A 20,181-nucleotide genomic window follows, 5' to 3' on the forward strand; every position below is an offset into this window, starting at 1 on the left:
GCCGTGGCGAAAGGCAAAGTTCCTGATTCCTGCAGTGATAGGGCCGAGGAGAACAGAAACACCTCATCCCCCCTTTACTTGCCTCTTTGACTTAGTAGTACCCGCCCCCAAGTGGGATGGGTTGTAATTATCTCATGTACATTTAAACTCTAATTATATTGATTCATTTACTGTAGGAGGTACTCCTGCTGTCCAGTTTAAAAAAAATGATTTGTTTTGTGTTTTCAGGGATTGGAAATATATCAAATGAAAATATATTAATATATCATATTTGAGATAAGAAGTACCATTCTCAAGAAAAATGTTTCAAAATTTCAAAAACAGATGATACTTACCATAGATGGATGAATCTACGACACATCAATTTTTTATCAGTTATCACTTAGATGTTAATAGGTTGTGAACATTTTTCATATGCAAAACTCAAAATCTATTTGAATATTGTACATGGTATAGTTGACTCAACCAATAGCATAACACCCATAATTATATTGGCATATACATGCATTGGCTTAGAAAATAACAAAAAATAAGGGAAATAGTTTAGTCCAGATATGTATGTTTATGCACAAAAATTTGGGAAAATGTAGCTATCATAATGCATGATAACAACAGGAGTTTTGCACTAACATGGTTCTCTATTCTACACGAACATTCAGAATGCATGGAAAATGAAAAGTTACAACAGTTAGGCCACAAAATTCACTCAAACTGAAGAAAACTGCACACAGTAGTTTTGAGCTCCTCTTGACCTCTCGACTTCCTTTCATCTGCTATCCGCAGGAGTACCACAGAAGGGTTCTAAAAGAAGAAAAATGTAAGCACTATTAGGTGCGGAACACATTAATCAAGCAGGTAGATGAACATTTTGTCGTCCGGCGTAGCAATTGCTTCACTTTCTTCTGCCACTGCTAAGTTCACAGTATTGCTCCTCGTCTGAGATCTTGGAGATGTTATTTTGCAAATTTTGAAGAAAGTTGCTCCTTTCATCAAGTTAATTTCTCAGCTTAATTAAACTCTTCTTCCATTATTGGAGTGGCATTAATATTATGAGCTAACTCCTATCCGTTTAATACGGCTGAGCTAAGGTCACAAATTAGTGTTCCCCATAGGAATTACATTTGGTTCACCAACTGCACTTGCTTATCTTCTCTCCAGGATATAGCATCACAACCATGCTTCAATCCAAATAAAAAGAGCAATACCAACATGCAAGAAGAAGATACCTGAACTCTCAAATAATAAATGAGGTCATTCCTATTGATACATGATCATAATAACATTTCCCTGACATGGAAGTCATAGGAGAAAATGCTAAATAGGCCATCCATGAGATGCTAGCTCCAGGTTAGTATGCATTGCAGTAAAAACAGTTTGGGTGGTGGTATTATATAAATTCCACAAAGACAACCAAATTTAACTGAGAACGAAACATTAGAGAATGTTCATTTAAATGGTCAAAGAACAACGATCAATATCATGGAAAATTGGAGTGATGTGGACATATTTTGTAGGACATAATCACACTAAATGACGAAGATATGCATATAACTACAATTGATGTCTTCGATAGAAAGCTAGCAAAAGAAAAATGCATGGTAAAATGATTATCATTACAACTGATACGTGCACTGCTGTAACTTTGGGCCAATACTGTTCATATTTTAGTTGATCTGTCAAACTTGTTTTATGGTGTCTCAGTTTATGTAGTTAATTGACCATTCCAACAAACATAAGGTATCAATTTACCTCGGACAACACAACCCATAATGAAGTTACTCAACCAGCAAAGAAGCAAGATTAATTACTCTATTTGTAGTTGTTATTCTCATAACCGAATCAAGCAGTGAGCTACTTGAAGAATTGATGCATGTATATAAACCATGACATAATTTTGGCCCAACAATAAATTATAGACTATTATACGTCCGAGTACTTCCGAGTCCAGTATCTTGTTGAACATCACATAAACGAGATCATTCAGCTTCTTCTTAACTAGGTTGGTTCTGCTCGAGTGTATCTGCAACATAAATATAGTTGTACATGCCCCTGATTGTGATGAATATATTTTGCAAGTAGCCTACTACTATGGAAAAAGAAACAAACATAAGCTATCTTAACATTATAATAATACAAAGAATGCTTTTACATTGTGGGAATGATGGAGTAATTAGCGTCTGCAAGCCAAATGATTGGAAAGTTGTGCATATAACCAACACTAAATAAAAATATCTTATATTATGAGATAAAGAAAGTAATACTTCCTCCGTTTCGTAATATAAGAAGGGAAAATTTTGTTTTTGCCACTCTAGATTTTGCCAATTTTCCTTATGTCATTCTAGATTTTGACATTTCACTTTCGCCACTCTTAGTTTTTGACAATTATCACAATTGCCATTCCCGTGGCAAAAGCAAAATTTTCAGAGTGGCAATTGTGATACATTTCAAAAGCTAAGAGTGGCAAAAATGAAATAAAATTATTCTGCTTTTGCAATGGAATGGAAATTGTGACAATTGTCAAAAACTAAGCGTGGCAAAAGTGAAATGTCAAAATCTAAAGTGGCATAAGGAAAATTGGCGAAATCTGGAGTGGCAAAAACAAAATTTTCTCATATAAGAAACGCTTTTTACACTAGTATAGTGTTAAAAACGTTTTTATATTATGAAATGGAGGTAGTACTCCTCAGTCTTAGGGGGTGTTAGGTTGCAAGAGACTAAACTTTTTTTAGTCTCCGAGACTAAAGAAAAAACCCTTTCGATAGAGTTTTTTTCTAGTTTCTTAAAAAATCTTCCTTCTGTTTGGTTACACAGGAACTAAAAGAAACTTTAGTCCGTCCGTGTAACCAAACAGGGCTTATAGTCTTCGCCGAGGGAGTACTCCCTCGCCAAAAACGCGTCCTAATTTGTTCAGAGAATAAACATTTTTATATTTTTTTCCAAAGGAAAATCAGCCTGCTGGACAAAGCTACACCTACGGACGATTTAACCAGGCGTGCAGGTTTGTAGGGTCTAGGCCGCGGCCACCGCAGTCCGTCTCCTTCTCCAAGCCGAATTCGTCATCACCTATAAAACGGCCACCACCTCCCTCCCGTGGCCTCCCTCTTTATTTCCGCGGAACGGCGGCGTGCGGGACTTGGTTTCTCGCGGCTTTCCTTTCCCCATGGCGGAGTTCGGAGAGGAGGACCTGGCCGTCGCGGCCGCCAAGATTCTGCTCAGCCTCCGGAGCAGGAACCTCGTGCGGTGGCCGGAGTGGATCGCCCGGCCGTACGACGGTCTCCAGCGGCCAGAGGAGGCCGAGCTGCCGCCGATCCCGGAGGGATGGCCGAAGCGGCCGCGGTCGCGGCTGCCTGCGCGGGCTGAAGGAACCGCGTGTCTGCCGTCGCTGAAGAGCCCCTCCGCGCGGCCGGGGCGCCCCGTTCTCGGCGGATCCGGCGCGTGTTCCGGCGAGGAGGAGGAGGAGGAGGAGGAGGAGAGGGCGTGGTCTGCCCCGAAGCCGAAGCGCCTGTCTTTCACCGCGCGGAGGCCGGAGGTACCGCCGCACTACTTCTCAGGCTCGGCAACCGGGTCCGGCCCTTCCACGAGCGGCGCCGACCGGGCGCGGTCGCGGCGACGGGTGCGCGTGAGCGAGAAGGCGACTGCCACCAGCGTGGAGTCGAGCCCGGAGACGCCCTTCGACTTCGCCAACGCCGCCGGATCGGGAGCGTCCTCGAGCGGCGACGAAGCAGCGCGGCCGACGGCGGCGCAGGGGTCGGGCGGAGGCGGAGGGCCGTCGAGCGGCACCGAGGGGCGCGGCTCGCCGACGAAGCGCTCGCGGACGGACCTCGCCGCCGGCGAAGCTGCGGCGACCGAGGCTAAAGTGGAGGTGAGCTTTCTTATCCCGTTCTCGTTTTCCAATTATTCGCGGAGTCTCCGTCCGGTTTCTGCACTCTCTATCTCTCTCCGATCCTTTGACGGTTATCGGTCGGTTATCTATCTCGCCTGTGCCGCTCACTTTTGCCAACGAAACTAGCGGAAAAATGATTTCGCTGCGTTTTTACTAGAAAAAAAATGATAAAAATGATTTTGGTGCCTTTTTTCCTATCGTTGATGCGTTCCCACATGCGACGTGATGTTCGTTTGGATTTGCACGTCGACATGCATCTTCCGCTGGGGTTTGGGTCTCCAGGAGGCTGCTCCTCCTTTTTCTTTTTTTTTTCTTCTAAATCTCTGGGTAATTCGTACGAGTACTAGTGGTAGATAGTTTTTTTTATTTCGTTCTGACTTGCTTTGCAAGACAACTACTTTTTCCTCGCTCTGCTTGCGGTAGAGGTTGTTGTAGACTCATCGGATGCCTGCCGGCCGGCAAGGGCTCGTGGGCCGCGGCTGGCGGTATCGTGCCGCCGGGCCCACCATGGCTGCCAGTCCTTTCGTTCAAATTTTTTACTTACTCCAATCAAGATCAACTCTACTAATAACTGTCTACTCGCTCCGTTCCTAAATATTTGTCTTTCTGTCCATCTCAAATGGACTACAACATACGGATGTATATAGACATGTTTTAGAGTGTAGATTCACTCATTTTGCTTTGTATGTATTCACTTGTTGAAATCTCTAGAAAGACAATTATTTAGGAATGGAGGGAGTATATTGTAAAAAAACAATCCACTGGTAGAAACAGTTTCTTAAGAAAAGAAAAATCTACCAGTAAGCGTGTTTGCTTATTTTGTTGCCACTAGAGTGGCAGCTGCAGCTGGATTCCGTCTTGTTTGCTGTGCATTTTTTGTTTTTAAATTCCCCGTTGCGTGCATCGTGGACCAGTTGAGTTTTGAAATGTTGTTGCTTCATCAAGCTAAAAATCGTTTTGACTGATGCTGTGCAGGAGCACAAGATCAAGGAGGATTACCGGGACGAGAAGGGCCACCTGCTGTTCGACCTCAACGAAGCTTGGGGTGGTAACTAACAGCAACAGGCGATCGAGCAGAGGATTCTGCTTAGCTATATAGCTCCTAGTTCGTGTGCTCTCAAATGTACATAAAGAGGTCCGGCTAGTAGGAGAGGAGATAGTAAGGTGAGGGTTAATTAGCTTAGACAAAGGGGGGTTAGTGAGTGAGTACACTCATCATCATCATTAGATTTGTCAGGTTAGTTTAATCGGTCTGCTCTGTTCGCCTGTGTTGTGCTATATGCACTGGATATCGTTTGTCATTCGGAAAGTCGATCAATGGAAATATGATGCACATTATATATTGCAGCGCACAACAAAACACAACGCTGATGCATGTGGATGATTTTGCGACTTGGACATGTCTCCACTAATCGTCCGTGAATGATTTTACAATCTATAAAGTCAAAGTACACATGACAGTTCTGAAGAAGAAAAAAACACACCAAATTTGATGAACAGTCACTGCCATTTATCAGGCTCCTCTGTCGAAATGAACTGTTACACAATTACTGGAGCTGCTGCCACATACTATCATCACATTCACCCCAAAGTATTATCCTAAATCTAATACTGCGCCAATCTTTCTCGGAAACTATTGAAACTACAATGTCACTTTTGAAATGTAATGTTATACTATGACAATTTCCAATCTTTTCTCTACAAAAAAAAAGTGATTGATTAGGTATAATTTTAGCATTAGCTACGTTTTGTCTCGTACAATATCTATCTGATATCATTATGTGCCACAAACCATCTTATTTTTTAATTTTTCATACCCGTTTATTAAGTATAACTAAGTGACCTTGACATCTATGGGCCCAGGCTACCCTGGTATATGAGTTGGCAGCCAATTAGCCAATTAACAAGATGATGTCTATGAGTGTTTGCCTTGTTAAATATATTTTATTAGAAAAAAAGACATCTTATATTATGTGATATTGCTTAAGTTGGACCTCAATACAACTAATTTACCACCTAAAAGAACGAAATTTAGCCTGCCAAGTATCTAACTCGTTTTCTATTTTAGCCTCGCTTTTTCTCCGGCTATTTTTTTCTAAGTATATAGTGTTTTGGACAGAAAGCCCCAAATACTTCATCCGTAAACCGCCTTCCCCGCAAAAAAAACCGCCTTCAAAACAAGTAAAAATTTCTTCATATACTTCACAGTCAGTCCGAGCTTCTTCAAAACAAACAATTTCACTTTTACGAAAGCAATCTTCAGACCTGAAGAATGTTCAAAACAACATCGGTACAATCCTAATGTTGACTTGGCGTGTGTGGCAATTGCAGTCAGACGTGGTGCAAGGAAAGGAAATTCGGACCATTGAGGTATCGGCGTTTCGGTGGATGGTTCTTATCCATCGGCGGATGGAGCAGCATCTGTGTCGTCATGATGGTGGTGTGGTGTTTGCCGCTTACTGGTATATTTTTAGTTGCAATGATGCTTTGGAGACGGAGATTCATGCACGCATGCAGGACATGGTTTTGGCAATCCAGCACTCAGAGGGTACTATAGTTGTTCAATCCTACTCTTCGGAAGCATTGCGAAGTCTTTTCAATTCTATACTAAGCAGGTCAGCGTATGTGCACTTAGTCGCGGAGATAAAAGCATACATGCTTATCCGGGAGTTTGTTTTCCCATAAGCTTACGAGAGAGCAAAATAGGGTAACAGATCATTTAACGTTATATAGTCATGTGTGGCTTGGTCAAGGACCTCCTTGTATAGAGCAATTACTGCCTCTGGAATGTAACCCCTATCAATATTAATATGGAATAAAACTCCCTTTTACCTCGCAAAAAATAAAAGACAGCTAGGATAAGCAAGTTTCGCTCGTAGGTGGCCACATCTGCTGGCAGGCGTACACCGTGGCATGGCGCTTGTTCCGGAGCGCGGCGTATGAGTCCATACCGCCGGGGCATCCGCGTCCGCGCCGTCAAGGAGGAAGGCCACGAAACCGCGCAGACGGACCTCGCCAGGTCCCGCCCCTGCCGAGGACCCCCACACGAGTCGTGGCCCGTAAACTAACCGCGCGAGCAGCACGCTCGCCGTGGCCCGCATTACCTGGGGACTCGGCGCACCCGTCGACCGCAAACCAACCGCCAAGACCCTTCCCCGCCGCCTATTTATTCACCCCTAGGCCCCCACCTCGCCGGCGCAGCCGCCCCATCCATCGACCCGCAGTCGCCGCCCTTGGCACGTGCAGTGCGGATGTGCTGGTACATGAATGAGGAGTGCCATCACTCTGCGCACGCCATCATAATGGCGGACCGCCACCAGCCGATCCCGCCGTCCGCGTGCAGCAACTGCGTCACCGAGCGCGCCCTCGTCTTCTGCTTCGCCGACGGCGCCAGGCTCTGCCTCCAGTGCGACGCCGCCCTGCACGGCGCCAGCGCGCTCGCGAGCCTCCACCGGCGCGCCCCGCTCTGCGACGCCTGCGTCGTCGCGCCCGCCGCGCTCCGCTACCAAGTCGGCGGCCACCGGGCCACGCTCTGCACCGACTGCGCCGACCGCCTCGCCCTGCCGGACGGCGGCGCCTCCCTCGTGCAAGAGTACACCGGCTGCCCCACGCCCGCCGAGATCCTCCGCATCCTCTCCGTCGAAGCGCCGTCCTCGCAGGATGACTTCGACGCCTGGCTCGCCGACGTCCTCCCACAATTCCTACAGGAGATTCAGGTACCATATCTACTTTGGTTAATTTCTAAATTTCACTTCCTTTTTGCGCCAGTATATGCAGTTGACGGAGACTTTTCTTGATGATCTTGTGTGCCAAATCTTACATGGACAGTGATATATTGTGTGTGATCCAGTGACTGAATTCAGTGGGTAGTGCTGCTCCGGCTATGTATCGATCAAGGGAATGATATAGAGAAGAGAGAATGATGACAATACAAGTGAGTGAGAGAGAGTGTGAGTGATTAATGAAGGGATATGAGGAGTACATTGTGACAAATAAGGAAGTGGGGAGTGTGCTCTATCTTTGATGAAAAAGGGAAGATTTCTTTCCTGACACATGTAATGGTGGATCGATGATCTAAGGATCATATGAATGATTAATGAAGAATAGCATGCATATTCAGTTCTCATCTCAATTTTTGTGGTGCCAAGCTTGATCTAACTGATTAACTGACTGACAGTACCTTCTAATCACTATTGAACGCATATGTTAGTTAGTTTGACTGTATACACCACACAAAAAGCAAAAAGGAAAATATGTCTATATACATCCGTATGTAGTCACTTGTTGAAATCTCTAGAAAAATAAATATTTAGAAATGGAGGGAGTAATATATAACTGAATCAACTAAAAACCTTCCTTCTTTTCTGGCACACAAAGCCAAGAATGCTAGCTTACAAGTGCCAAGATAGGTTTCACTGCCTCAACGAATCGACAGGTAATTATGATTGAATATCTCTCTTACGTACTCCCTCCGTCCCAAAATTCTTGTCTTAGACTTGTCAAGATACGGATGTATCTAATACTAAAATGTGACTTGATACATCCGTGTTTAGACAAATTTAAGACAAGAATTTTGGGACGGAAGGAGTAGCTCTTAACTAGGATGGCACATGAGTACTCATTCAGTTGATTTGTGCTGCTCTCAATACATTCATGGAGGATGGATCTCAAATCTGCGATGCGAATGGGACAACAACAATAGTAGGAGATCAAAGAGGCACCAGCATCAGCAGCTTCAATCATAATTACCTGTCTCAATATGCCAAGTTCTCCATAGTGTCTCAATATAGGAAGTCGTTCCTCCTCACTGCTCTTGTTGAGAAGATGCAGCAACCACTCCCGTCATGTATGCTCGATGTTTTCCAGCCGGGGCATCCTCCAATGCTTACTCATCGCACGCCAGAATCCTCGAGCCATCGGACATCCGCAAAAAGCGTGGAAAGTATCCTCGCGTTCCACGCCACAGATCGTGCAAATGTCAGAAGTCTCGATCTTTCTCTTTGCCTTATTTTCCATTGTAGCCAGAGAGTTTGTGACAAGCCGCCAAGAAAACACGCGTACCTTTGAAGGGGCAGGGCACCCCCACAATGCTTCTCTGACAGCACGTGTGCCGTCCGGCGCCCTGCTCATGGCGCACGATGACCTGCGGTTCCTCTCGTCGAGGGCAAGGCGGTAGGCGCTCCGTACAGTGAAGACGCCCGTGGGATCAGGTGCCCAGGTGAGGACATCCTCAAAGCCCCTTGTCGACAACTTGATCTTCGTGATAACCGCAACATCCACGGGAAGGAAGTGGCGTCGTAGGAGATCTCCATACCATCTCCCGGCATCATCCAGTAGCTCTGCCACGCGTCTCAAGCGGCATGTACCTCTCGGTGACACTGGCTTGAAGGAGAAAGGGCGGAAGAGCCAAGGGTCCCTCCGAATGCGAATGTGTTCCCCGTTTCCTACCCTAAAAATCAAGCCCTTCTTGAGAAGTTCGAGGCCATGGTGGATAGCGTGCCAAGTCGGCGAGGCATTACAACACAGTATCTTCAAAATTACCATTAGGGTAGTAACTTGCCTTGAGGGCGCACAGTGAATCCGGCCGCGTAATGAGACAATAACATTGGCGGCAACAGCAGCTGCCACCATCGATCTTCCACATCTTATCATCATCATACTCATCTTATAACCCATCCTCATCGTCGTGCCAGCCGGTCATGACATCAACTACCCTTCTGCAATCCATGGGCAACGATTATCATCCATCGCTGCTCCTCGATGGCTTCCCTACTTCCTGCCCTGCCTTGCCCCTAATATCACTGCCACCACCACCAGAGAACGGGCCTGGCTGTCATGATGCCAACCAGCCATCGCAGATGCTGGCCGCAGATGAGAAAGCAGCGGCGAATCCTCATCAGCAAGATCCGAGCACCGTTAGTAAGAAGAGAGATGAAAGGGACAGAGCCAAGCAAAGGTACTACGAGAAGAAGAAAAACAGAAAGTAAGTCTGAATTAATTTTTCATTTGACAACTCTTTTATACAGACAAAAAAGTATGCGAGTTCGAATTTGAATTTGAAACAATTTTGCAGGTTCTGCAAGCAGATCATGTACGCATCCTGAAAAGCGAGGACGGACGCGCGAAAGCGAATTAAGGGCAGATTCGCCAAGGCTACCAATGAACACCAACACATACTACACCCAGATGCAGCATAAATTCACGATTGAATAGATCAGATAGATCTTTTTCTTAATTTTTCTCTTTTTTATAATATTCCTTTTGCATATAGACAGTGCATATACACAAAAACCAAACATTTTTTAGTTACATCATTTTCTTCGCTGTAAATAATGCCTCAACACATTACAGTGGGTCATGCCTAGGTAGAACACTCTTGTACACAGCACACAAATACGTACCTCTTAACCATTTTCTCGTTTTTCTGTTATTTTTTCTTAACCTTTTTTGATAGTTTGGGGCTCACTCTTTTTAGAGAGATAGTTTTGGGACACATTCTATTTAGGGAGGTACTTATGGTAGCTGGTACCAAGATGTAATAATATTTTTTGGCCCGGAAAACTAAAATCATGGATTTTCATGCATTACCAATGCTTGTATTATCTGATACTACTGGTTTTTCAAAAATATGAACAAGCTAAGGTGTGCGTGCTTACGATGTCAACAAAACAATTGCCCCCCCCCCCCCCCCCCCGCCGCCCCCCAAATGTCTATATTGTAAACATGTAACAGCACTAAATACGAAGAAAAATAGAGACAAGATACGAATTTGTTGTCTGTTAAAAAAACAAATTCATGTATAATTATTCCCCTTTTCCCCTCAAAATAATATGAATTTTCAAAGGTGTTTCTGAAGATGACATTTGGACGATATTTATGGTATATACCAAATAAAAAGGGACTGCGGTAAGTCCCGAAAGTTCAGATTTTGCCCATGGCAAATCAAACGTTTTCTAAGGCAACTTTAGTTGACGCGAGGATGACAAATTTAGTTGGTAAGCATTTCAATTCCGCCCGCAGTTTCCTTTTTTCAAGAAAATATTTCATGCAAGCCAGCTAAGCTTGGCATCCTTGCGTCAACTAAAATTGCCATAAAAAACATTCGATTTGCCATGGGTAAAACCCGAACGTTTAGGGTTTGTCTTTTCCTATAAAAAATTGACCATATCATGAAATATATGTTGTTGTTTTTCTTGCGAGAGAAATCTATGTTGTTCTCTCCCCAGAAGTCACCAATTATAACATCTCCATTTTCCTCATGAATTCCAGCCTTAAGCTCGTCACTACACTCCTTGCCGGCAGATGGCAGGACCATCCCTCGTTTGTATCCAGCAACAACAAAAAAAGGAAACTATCGTGCTTAAACTTGATTCTGGAAAGGCCTCATGACACATTGAGCACAACACTATCGTCGGGGTTTTAGAACATCTGGGCTTTGGTGGGCATAACTCCATCCTTTCCATGGGTATACATCTTTTCCGCTTCTTAATAGCGTCCTTGGAAAGAAATTTCATTGTCATCGTGGGATCATACAAGGTAAAACCCTCTCACATCTCCTCTTCGTCACTGACTGACCTCCAACCCATTGCTAATAAAACTTATCAATGGAACTTGCTCAACCTCCCTTTCACAATCCAAAACATTGAATTCCCCATGATCTGTACATTGATGACAATCGGCTCATGTTGAAAAGCTTGCCCCCTGGCAATTATTTTGCCTCAAAGACATTCCAGAATCCTACTATGGTCAACCCACTGTTCTCAGAGCGAACGTTCAAAAGTCATCACTACTGGAATTTTCGTAGACGCCGGGTGTCAGGGTCTTCGCCAAGAGCCAACCCACGGGCACTCGGCAAAGTAATGAATGCCGAGAGTAGCACTCGGCAAAGGGAGTATCTCGGCAAACACATGATAATGCCGAGAGTAGGCCTCGGCAAACAGGCTCTACTCGGCAAAGGCACTATTTGCCGAGGGCCATCTGGCCACCACACGGCAAAGATTTGCCATGTGGCACATCCGGCGGCGACTAACGGCACGGTCACGGTTACAACTCTTTACCGAGAGTTGCTCTCGGCAAAGATTTAGTCCCACCTCGCCTACCGACAAGCAAAATGACATGTTTAAATAGTTCAATAGTCCAACCGCATTAAGCTTCGGTCTTCATTATTAAGAATACGTACAATGCAACTCTCAGCAAAGGTGTTGCCGGCGGTTATTGACTCTTTGACGAGTGTCCATGGCACTCGGCGTATAGGGCGATTCCAGTAGTGCATGCCTCCTTTTCATCAACGTCTTTTATGAAAAAACACTTAATCCTACTAATCTTTTTGTTTGGCAGTGGGCAGTTTCCCCTTTATATACCTTGCTTCCCTCTTAGTCAGCAAAAGCCAAGAACCAGGTATCCTTCTCAATTCAAAAGATAAATGCACAGTTCTTTGCCCCCCCCCCCCCCCCCCATCACCACCAAAATAGGATGAAACAACATAGGCCCGCAGATCTGATACTATCATTCTTTGCACAAACCATCTTAATTTTCAATTTTCCATACCCATCCATCTGGTACTGAGCAAGCATAAATATGTGACCTCCAAATATATAGACCCCAGGCCACCATGGTATATGGGCTGGCAGCCAATTAGCAAGATGATATCTATGAGTGTTAGCCCTGTTCAATCTATTTTAGTATTAAAAGGTTCTTTAGAAATCACAAACAAAGACATCATATATTATGGATGTTGCTTAAGCTGAACCTTAATAAAACTAATTTACCAACTAAGAAATATATTTACCCTGCCAAGTATCCAACTTGTTTTCTCCTTTATCTTCGCTTTTTCTACTTTATAGATTCCGAAAACTATAAATATGGTTTTGCCCCATTGTCCCTTTACAAAGCAGATCAAGGAATAAATAGTTAATAAATATTACCCCAAAACAATGCTTAAGTGCACAAAATAATATGACTAAGCAGTCGAGCATACACGAGGGCCTCAAGCCAGTGCCACTCCATATGACCTAAGGCATCTGAGCTCCACGACAGCGCCCTCAACAGGGTAACGATACATAGCATCGCCGTCGTCGAGTCTAAAGGAACGGGAAAGGGTTTTCATCTGGAGCCCTGGCATGGAGAGGACCATGCGGACGTCCTCATGAGAAAAACAACACCGTGGGAGACGCCAAAGCGCAGAGCTTCCACTCGGTAGTTCATCCACGCCACGACGAGGTATGCACGTCAGCATGCCTGACCCAAAAAAAGGCTCGCCACACCAAGTAGAGATCTCCATAACCATATTTGGGTGCCGCCACTGCCTCCAACAAAGGATAAGGCTGGGTCACCCGCCACTACACATCAGCAAGAAGTGTAGCCACAACCGCCACCACGAGGCCCATTGAAGAGCCAACTGAGGTAGCCACTCCGACATCAATCTTTGAAACATATGCCACCCATTGAAGGGAAATTAGCTGCCTCACCGCTGTGACTACCATGAAACGGACTTAGAAAGGCCATAGAGAATACACACTGGGCGACGTACGGGGATAGTCTGTCACGGCCAGGGGTGCAACGCCCCACCTTGCACCCACTCCTATGGAGCAACAGCTAGCGCCCCGTCATATATGGTTTCGAGCTCTCAACGAAGACACGAGAACATATCACCCTATTGGCTAGGCCCGCAAGGAGCATGCTTGTTCATCCAGGTTTGAGACTTGAGTGACCTATGGTGCTTAGAGTTTCTTTTATGAGTTAATTGCACGGAAGTACCATAATTGGGGCATTGGAAGCAGATTGGTACCAAGTTTGGTAATTTTTACGTGTCAGTATCAAGTCTGGGGCTAACCGTTACAAAAAGGTCTAAACCGCGTATAAACACGTATTGACGGGGTATCTGACCAGCGGGGCACACCTGTCGGGTGCCGACGTGGCATGTAATTTGCAAAAAAACCCACACGCGGTGGCGCCCGATCTGGATCGAGGGGCTCCCGTCGAGCCCGAGCTCCTTCGACTCTCGTAACCACCGCCCCGCCCCGCCCCGGCCTCCGCCCCGCCTCGCCGTCGGCCGGCCACCGGAGCACCATCACCGTGGAATAGGACCAGGCCGTCCCCGCAACCTGCCTCTCTCCTTCTCTTCCTCCTTCCATTTTTTCTTCTCTCTCTCTCACCCGGAGCTCCCTCTCTTCCCCTTTGGACAGGAGCCCGACGGCAAGCCACCATTGATGGCCTCCCGTAGCTCCAGCCCGACGCGCCGCCTTGTTTCCCGGCCAATCCGCGCTGGAGAACCTCGGATCTGTCCTTCCCCTTCGTCCCTCGACGCCGGAGTCCCTGCATCGAGCCACCGCCTTCCCGTTGACCGCGACGCGCCAGCGCCCTACCTAGCCGGAGCCCGACGCCAAGCCGCCATGGATGTCCTCCCGTAGCTCCAGGCTCCAGCCTGACGCCTTCCCTCTTCTCCTCCTTCTGTCCCGGCTCCATGGGCGCCACCAGGAGGTTCCTCTTCCTCTCCATCCTCACCTCGCGTCACCGTCGTCCGCCGCCGATTCCCACCGCCACGATCCGCCCCCGGCTTCCCTGAGCTCGGATTCGAGCTCCCCAGTGAGCCCTCCTCCATTCCCCTCTCTTTTTCCTCTTTTCTCGCTGCCGCAGCTCCCGCTCGTGTCCTCGTCATCGGCGTCAGGCAGGAGAAAGCCGGCGGGGACGGGTCGGCGCGGAGGGGCCGGCGACGGATGGGCACACGGGCACTGGAGGAGACGGGCGACGGAGGGAGGCGGCGGTCGCAGGGGAGCTCAGGGCCGGCGAAGGAGGGAGCCAGCGACGACTGTGGATGCGTCGTGGGGGGCGGCGTCGTTGTCTCGAGACGGCGACGGCGATGAATCGTAGCCCTCTTTGTTTCGATTGGATCTAAATGGGGATGGGGATGGGAGGGCATTTAAAGCAAAGGGGTTTTCAGCAAAAAACATGCCACATCAGCACCTGACAGGCGGGCCCCGCCGGTCAGATACACCGTCAATACGCGTTTATACGCGATTTAGACCTTTTTGTAAGGGTTAGCCCCAGACTTGATACTGACACGTAAAAATTACCAAACCTGATACCAATCTGCTTCCAATGCCCCAATTGTGGTACTTCTGTACAATTAACTCTTCTTTTATAAAAATACGAAACTGATGTGCGGACGAGGACTATCTTCATGACAGCTGCACGATGGCAATCCAGCCGTGAGCTGCAATTTGACAAGAGCATGGATAAACAGATATCTGTTGTGTACGAGTGCTCGTAAAAATATGCCTTGAAGGGCTATTCCTGCATGATCCTAAATTTTTTTCAACAGAGGCACCAGCAACTCCAGCCGCACGCAACCTTCACAGTACCGGCCATGACCACCTCCAAAGCCCCGCTACATGGTAGCCCCAGCCGACGGTCGCCGTGGATAGCCGCATGCTCGAGTCCAATGTGCCTGCGGAAAGGGGAGGAGCACCGCCGTGGCCTCACGCCGCTGCCACGAGACCGCGCTGACGCCAACCAGCAGAGGGCCTCGCCAGATCCGCCGCCTGCCGAGGACCCCCACGCGAGTCGGTGCCCGCAAACTAACCGCCGTGGCCCGCATTACGTGGGGACTTGGCACGCCCGTCAACCGCAAACCAACCGCCAAGACCCCTCCGGGCCTCTCCTCCCCCCCAGCCCCCGCCGCCTATTTCTTCACCTCTAGACCCCCACCTCGCCGGCGCCGCCGCCCCATCCGTCCGTCGTCCACTCGCCATCGCCGCCCTTGGCACGTGCAGTGCGGATGCGCTGGTAGATGAATGAGGAGTGCCATCACTCTGCGCACGCGCCATCATAATGGCGGACCACCACCAGCTGCTCCCATCGTCGTCGTCCAGGTGCAGCAACTGCGTCACGGAGCGCGCCGTCGTCTTCTGCTTCGCCGACGGCGCCAGGCTCTGCCTCGAGTGCGACGGCGCCGTGCACGGCGCCAGCGAGCTCGCGAGCCTCCATTCGCGCGCCCCGCTCTGCGACGGCTGCTGCGCCGCGCCCGCCGCGCTCCGCTGCCAAATCGGCGCCCAGCGGGCCACGCTCTGCACCGACTGCGCCGACGGCCGCGCGGACGGCCGCGGCGGCGCCTCCCTCGTGGAGGTTTACACCGGCTGCCCCGCGCCCGCCGAGGTCCTCCGCACCCTCTCCGTCGACGCGCCGTCATCGTCGCAGCAGGACTTCGACGCCTGGCTCGCCGACAACCTACCCCAAATCCTACAGGATGTTCAGGTACAACATCTACTGGGTTTATTTCCAAATTTCACTTCTTTTTTGCGCCAGTATGTGCAATTGTGGGAGACTCTTCTTGATCGTCTTGTTTCTTGTGTGCCAAATCTTCCTTGGACAGTTTGATTGTGTGATACATTGTGTGTGATCCAGCAGCTAAATTCAGTGATTAGTGCTTCTATGTATCGATCAAAAGAATGATATGTAGAAGAGAGAATGATGACAATACAAAGTGAGTGAGAGAGTGTGAGTCAAGGGAATGATATAGGCTTGGCGCTACTACCTACATTGTATTGTAACAAAAGGAAGTGGGGAGTGTGCTATCTGTGATGTAAAAAATGAAGATTTCTTTCCTAATACATGTAATGGTGGATCGATGATCTAAGGATCATATGAATGATTAATGAAGGATAACATGTAATTGTGGGATCAGATGAAATGATTAATGAAGGTTACCATGAATGTTCTGTTCTCCTCTCAATTTTTGTGGTACCAAGCTTGATCTTTATATCCAACTAACTGACTGACAGTACCTTCTAATCACTATTGAACGCATGTTAGTTAGTTTGACTGTATACATCACATAAAAAGCAAAAATGAGTTCTAGAAAAATTACACAGATACTACAGAACCAGTGAACCCTCAAGAAACAAAAGGCACACCTGAAGGGTTTTTTTCTTAACAAAATGTACTAACTTGAGTATGAAAAATGTGCAATTGCAATCTTGCTTTTTCAAGGAAAACAGGGGACTGTTAAATATGGATCGAGACTAAGTATCGATCTTCCAAGTTAAAAATCTGAAAAATAACTTTCATTTGGTAATGGAGTATATGGTAAAAGAAAGGATGTCTTTCTCTAGTTGAGCGAATTGTACAAAGGTAAATGAATCGTCTAAAAACCTTCATTTTTAGCGCATAAAGCCAACAAATGCAAGCTACAAGTCCCAAGATGGTTTCCGCCGCCTCGATGAATCGACGGCTAATTACGATTGAATATCTCTCTTACCTCTTAACTAGGATGGCGCATGAGTACTCATTGTGTTAATTTGTGGTGCTCTCACTACATTCATGGAGGATGGATCTCAGATCTGCGATGCGAGTGGCACAACAACAATAGTAGGAGATCAAAGAGGCCCCAACAGCAGTAGCTTCGTCTGTGATGATTGGAACAATGGCTGCTCAACTACCTGTGCTCCACAATGTTCTGTGCTTGAGAATACTAATGGAGTACTTGTTGGTCATCACTTAGCTGGGCCTTCACTCACTTTTGAGGTACATACATACATACCACTCATTCGCTCACTCACACTGCTAATTAACAAAATTAATTTGCATCCCAGTTATTTGGCAATGACAAATAACATTGCTTGGTTTAATTTCTTGGCAGCAACAGCAGCAGCTGCCACCGTCAATCTGCCACATCTCATCATCTTACAACCCATCAACATTATCGTGCCAGCCGGCCATGACATCGACTACTCTTCTGCAATCCATGGGCAACGATCATCATCCATCGCTGCTCCTTGATGACTTCCCTACTTTCTACCCTGCCTTGCCCCTAATATCGCCGCCACCACCACCGGAGAATGGCACTGACTGTCATCATGCCAACCGGCCATCACAGATGCTGACCGCGGATGAGCAAGCAGCGGTGGCTCATCATCAGCAAGATCCGAGCACCATTAGTAAGAAGAGAGAGGAAAGGGACAGGGCCAAGCAAAGGTACAACGAGAAGAAGAAGAACAGGAAGTAAGTCTGAATTAATTTATCATTTGACAACTCTTCTATATACGGACAAAAAAAGCAATTGATGTGAATTTGAATTTGAAACAATTTTGCAGGTTCTGCAAGCAGATCATGTATGCGTCCCGAAAAGCAAGGGCGGACACGCGAAAGCGAGTCAAGGGCAGATTCGCCAAGGCTACCAATGAACACCAACATGTACTACACCCAGATGCAGCATAAATTCACGGTTGATTAGATCTGATCGATCCTTTTTCTTTCTTTTCCCTTTTTTACATATTCCTTTAGCATATAGACAGTGCATATACACAAAAATCAAACATTTTTTAGTTGCATCATCATTTTTTTCTGTGTAAATAATGTCTCAACACATTACAGTCAGTCATGCCTAGGTAGACCACTCTTCTCCACAGCACACAAATACATACCTTTAGCCCCTTTCTCAGTTTTTTTTTTGCCATTTTTCTTTCCCTTTTTGATAGTTTGGGGCTCATTCCTTTTAGAGAGATAGTTTTGGGATGCATTCCTTTTAGGGGGGTACTTATGGTAACTGGTACCAAGATGTAATAATTCAGCCACGATAAATAAAATCATGTATTTTCATGCATTGCTAGTGCTTGTATTCTCTGAAACTGCTGGTTCTTCAAAAAGATAAACAAGTGGCGGTGTGTGCATGCCTGCGATGTGAATCAAAAAATTGGCTTTTTTCATATATGTTTATATTGTAAACATGTAAGAGCACCGAAGAAGAAAAATAGAGACAAGCTACACTCATTTGTGATGTGTTAAATAAAATGCAAATTCATGCATAATTATTGCCATTTTCCCCTTAAAAATAATATGCATTTTTAAGGTGTTTCTGATGATGGCATTTGGACAATATTTATTGCCTATATCAAATACTTCCTCTGTCCGGAAATACTTGTCGGGAAAATGGATATATCTAGACGTATTTTAGTTCTAGATACATCTAATTTTATCTATTTTATGCGACAAGTATTTCCGAACGGATGGAGTAAAATAAAAAGAGAGACTCTCATGGGTCATGGTGTGGACTATTTTTTATTTGTGGTGCGGATTATCTTTTTTTTTTTTTGAAACTCACATCTTAACTTTATCTAAAGCTCCCAGCTAGGGATTTCGTCTGATACAACCTGCAGAATGCAGTCAGGTGGTTCATGTAACCAAACATTACATAAATTAGTTGCCACTCCATGCCTAGCTAACCGATGTGCAGCAACGTTAGTAGATCGGCTAACCCATGTGATTTTCCAGCGTTCTCTCGAAGTCAGGATCTGCTTAACCTCCTCGATGATCGGTCCCAGCTCCGAGAGATCCTTCCCCCTTGTTCCTCAGCTTGCAAACGATCTCCTTGCAGTCCATTTCAACGTGAAGGTTTTGTACATTGAGTTCTGTTGCGAGCTGAGCTGCTCTTCTACAAGCATATAGTTCTGCTCTTGCCGGGTCCTTGCAGCTCGGATAAGCATGACATGATCCTCCCAAGAAAGCCCCCTCCTGATTCATGAACACAACTCCAGCGCCTCCCATCTCCCCCAGTTTGGACAGAGCACCGTCGACGTTTACCTTGATCCACCCATCATCTGGTGGTTGCCACTTCTCCCGTTGGACCTGCGATGCTTGCCTGCTCTTCCTTCCATGAATGGACTGCCACTCCTTCATTAGGTGCATTACCCTTTTCGCAATTGCTCCCTCTTCTTCTATTCTCTGACCTTCTCTTGCATTGTTCCGCGCGAGCCACAGAGCATATACCCCTTGGACCTGGACATCTTTTGCATCGTCGGATGCGTCAGCAAACCATGTCAAGAGCCATTTTGATAATGTAGTCTGGGGGCTGACTGACTCCGGTGGGATCGCCACCGGCACCCTCATCTCCGATTGCATCATCTTCCAAAACTTCGCTGAGTGAAAACAGCCCCAAAATCTGTGGTAGTTGGTCTCTTCCCTCCCACATGCTACACATCGCACCCCGTCTTTGATCTTCCTCCTATGAAGTTCAGCCCCGACAGCTAGCCCATTCCAAATGAGCCGCCACATATGCATTTTAGCCTTTCCCGGAGCTACGGTGTCCCATAAGCTCATCCACGCCTTGTGGTCCGCCACGTTAGATGATGTTTCCGGTCGGCCCGTTTTCAGTCGTTTCTGGGTCATCCGTAGGTGGTACGCCGACCGCACCGTGAAGACACCATCTTTGGTGAAATTCCATGCTAGATAATCCTCCATCGTCGGCCCTCCAATCGTAATTTGCATGATATCATCCACCTCGTCCTGGGGAAACATAGCTTGCA

The 20,181-nt window shown here is 46.6% G+C and overlaps 2 protein-coding genes and 1 pseudogene across 2 annotated transcripts; all 3 read left to right on the forward strand.

Annotated features, from left to right (window-relative positions):
• Positions 1 to 3,034: 3,034 nt before the first annotated feature.
• On the forward strand, positions 3,035 to 5,221 carry LOC123116715 (circumsporozoite protein). Its single transcript, XM_044537638.1, has 2 exons — positions 3,035 to 3,862; positions 4,859 to 5,221. The coding sequence occupies exons 1-2, from the start codon at positions 3,161 to 3,163 to the stop codon at positions 4,937 to 4,939; spliced, it is 783 nt and encodes a 260-aa protein (XP_044393573.1). The 5' UTR covers positions 3,035 to 3,160; the 3' UTR covers positions 4,940 to 5,221.
• A 1,798-nt stretch (positions 5,222 to 7,019) lies between these two features.
• Positions 7,020 to 7,944, forward strand: LOC123116716 (putative zinc finger protein At1g68190). Its single transcript, XM_044537639.1, has 2 exons — positions 7,020 to 7,599; positions 7,734 to 7,944. Exons 1-2 carry the CDS (start codon positions 7,135 to 7,137, stop codon positions 7,734 to 7,736), a joined length of 468 nt encoding a protein of 155 aa, XP_044393574.1. The 5' UTR covers positions 7,020 to 7,134; the 3' UTR covers positions 7,737 to 7,944.
• A 7,430-nt stretch (positions 7,945 to 15,374) lies between these two features.
• LOC123116717 (uncharacterized) lies at positions 15,375 to 17,885 on the forward strand (annotated as a pseudogene).
• Positions 17,886 to 20,181: the final 2,296 nt, after the last annotated feature.

The sequence above is a fragment of the Triticum aestivum genome, chromosome 5B (genome assembly GCF_018294505.1).
Source record: "Triticum aestivum cultivar Chinese Spring chromosome 5B, IWGSC CS RefSeq v2.1, whole genome shotgun sequence".
Taxonomy (NCBI): Eukaryota; Viridiplantae; Streptophyta; class Magnoliopsida; order Poales; family Poaceae; genus Triticum; species Triticum aestivum.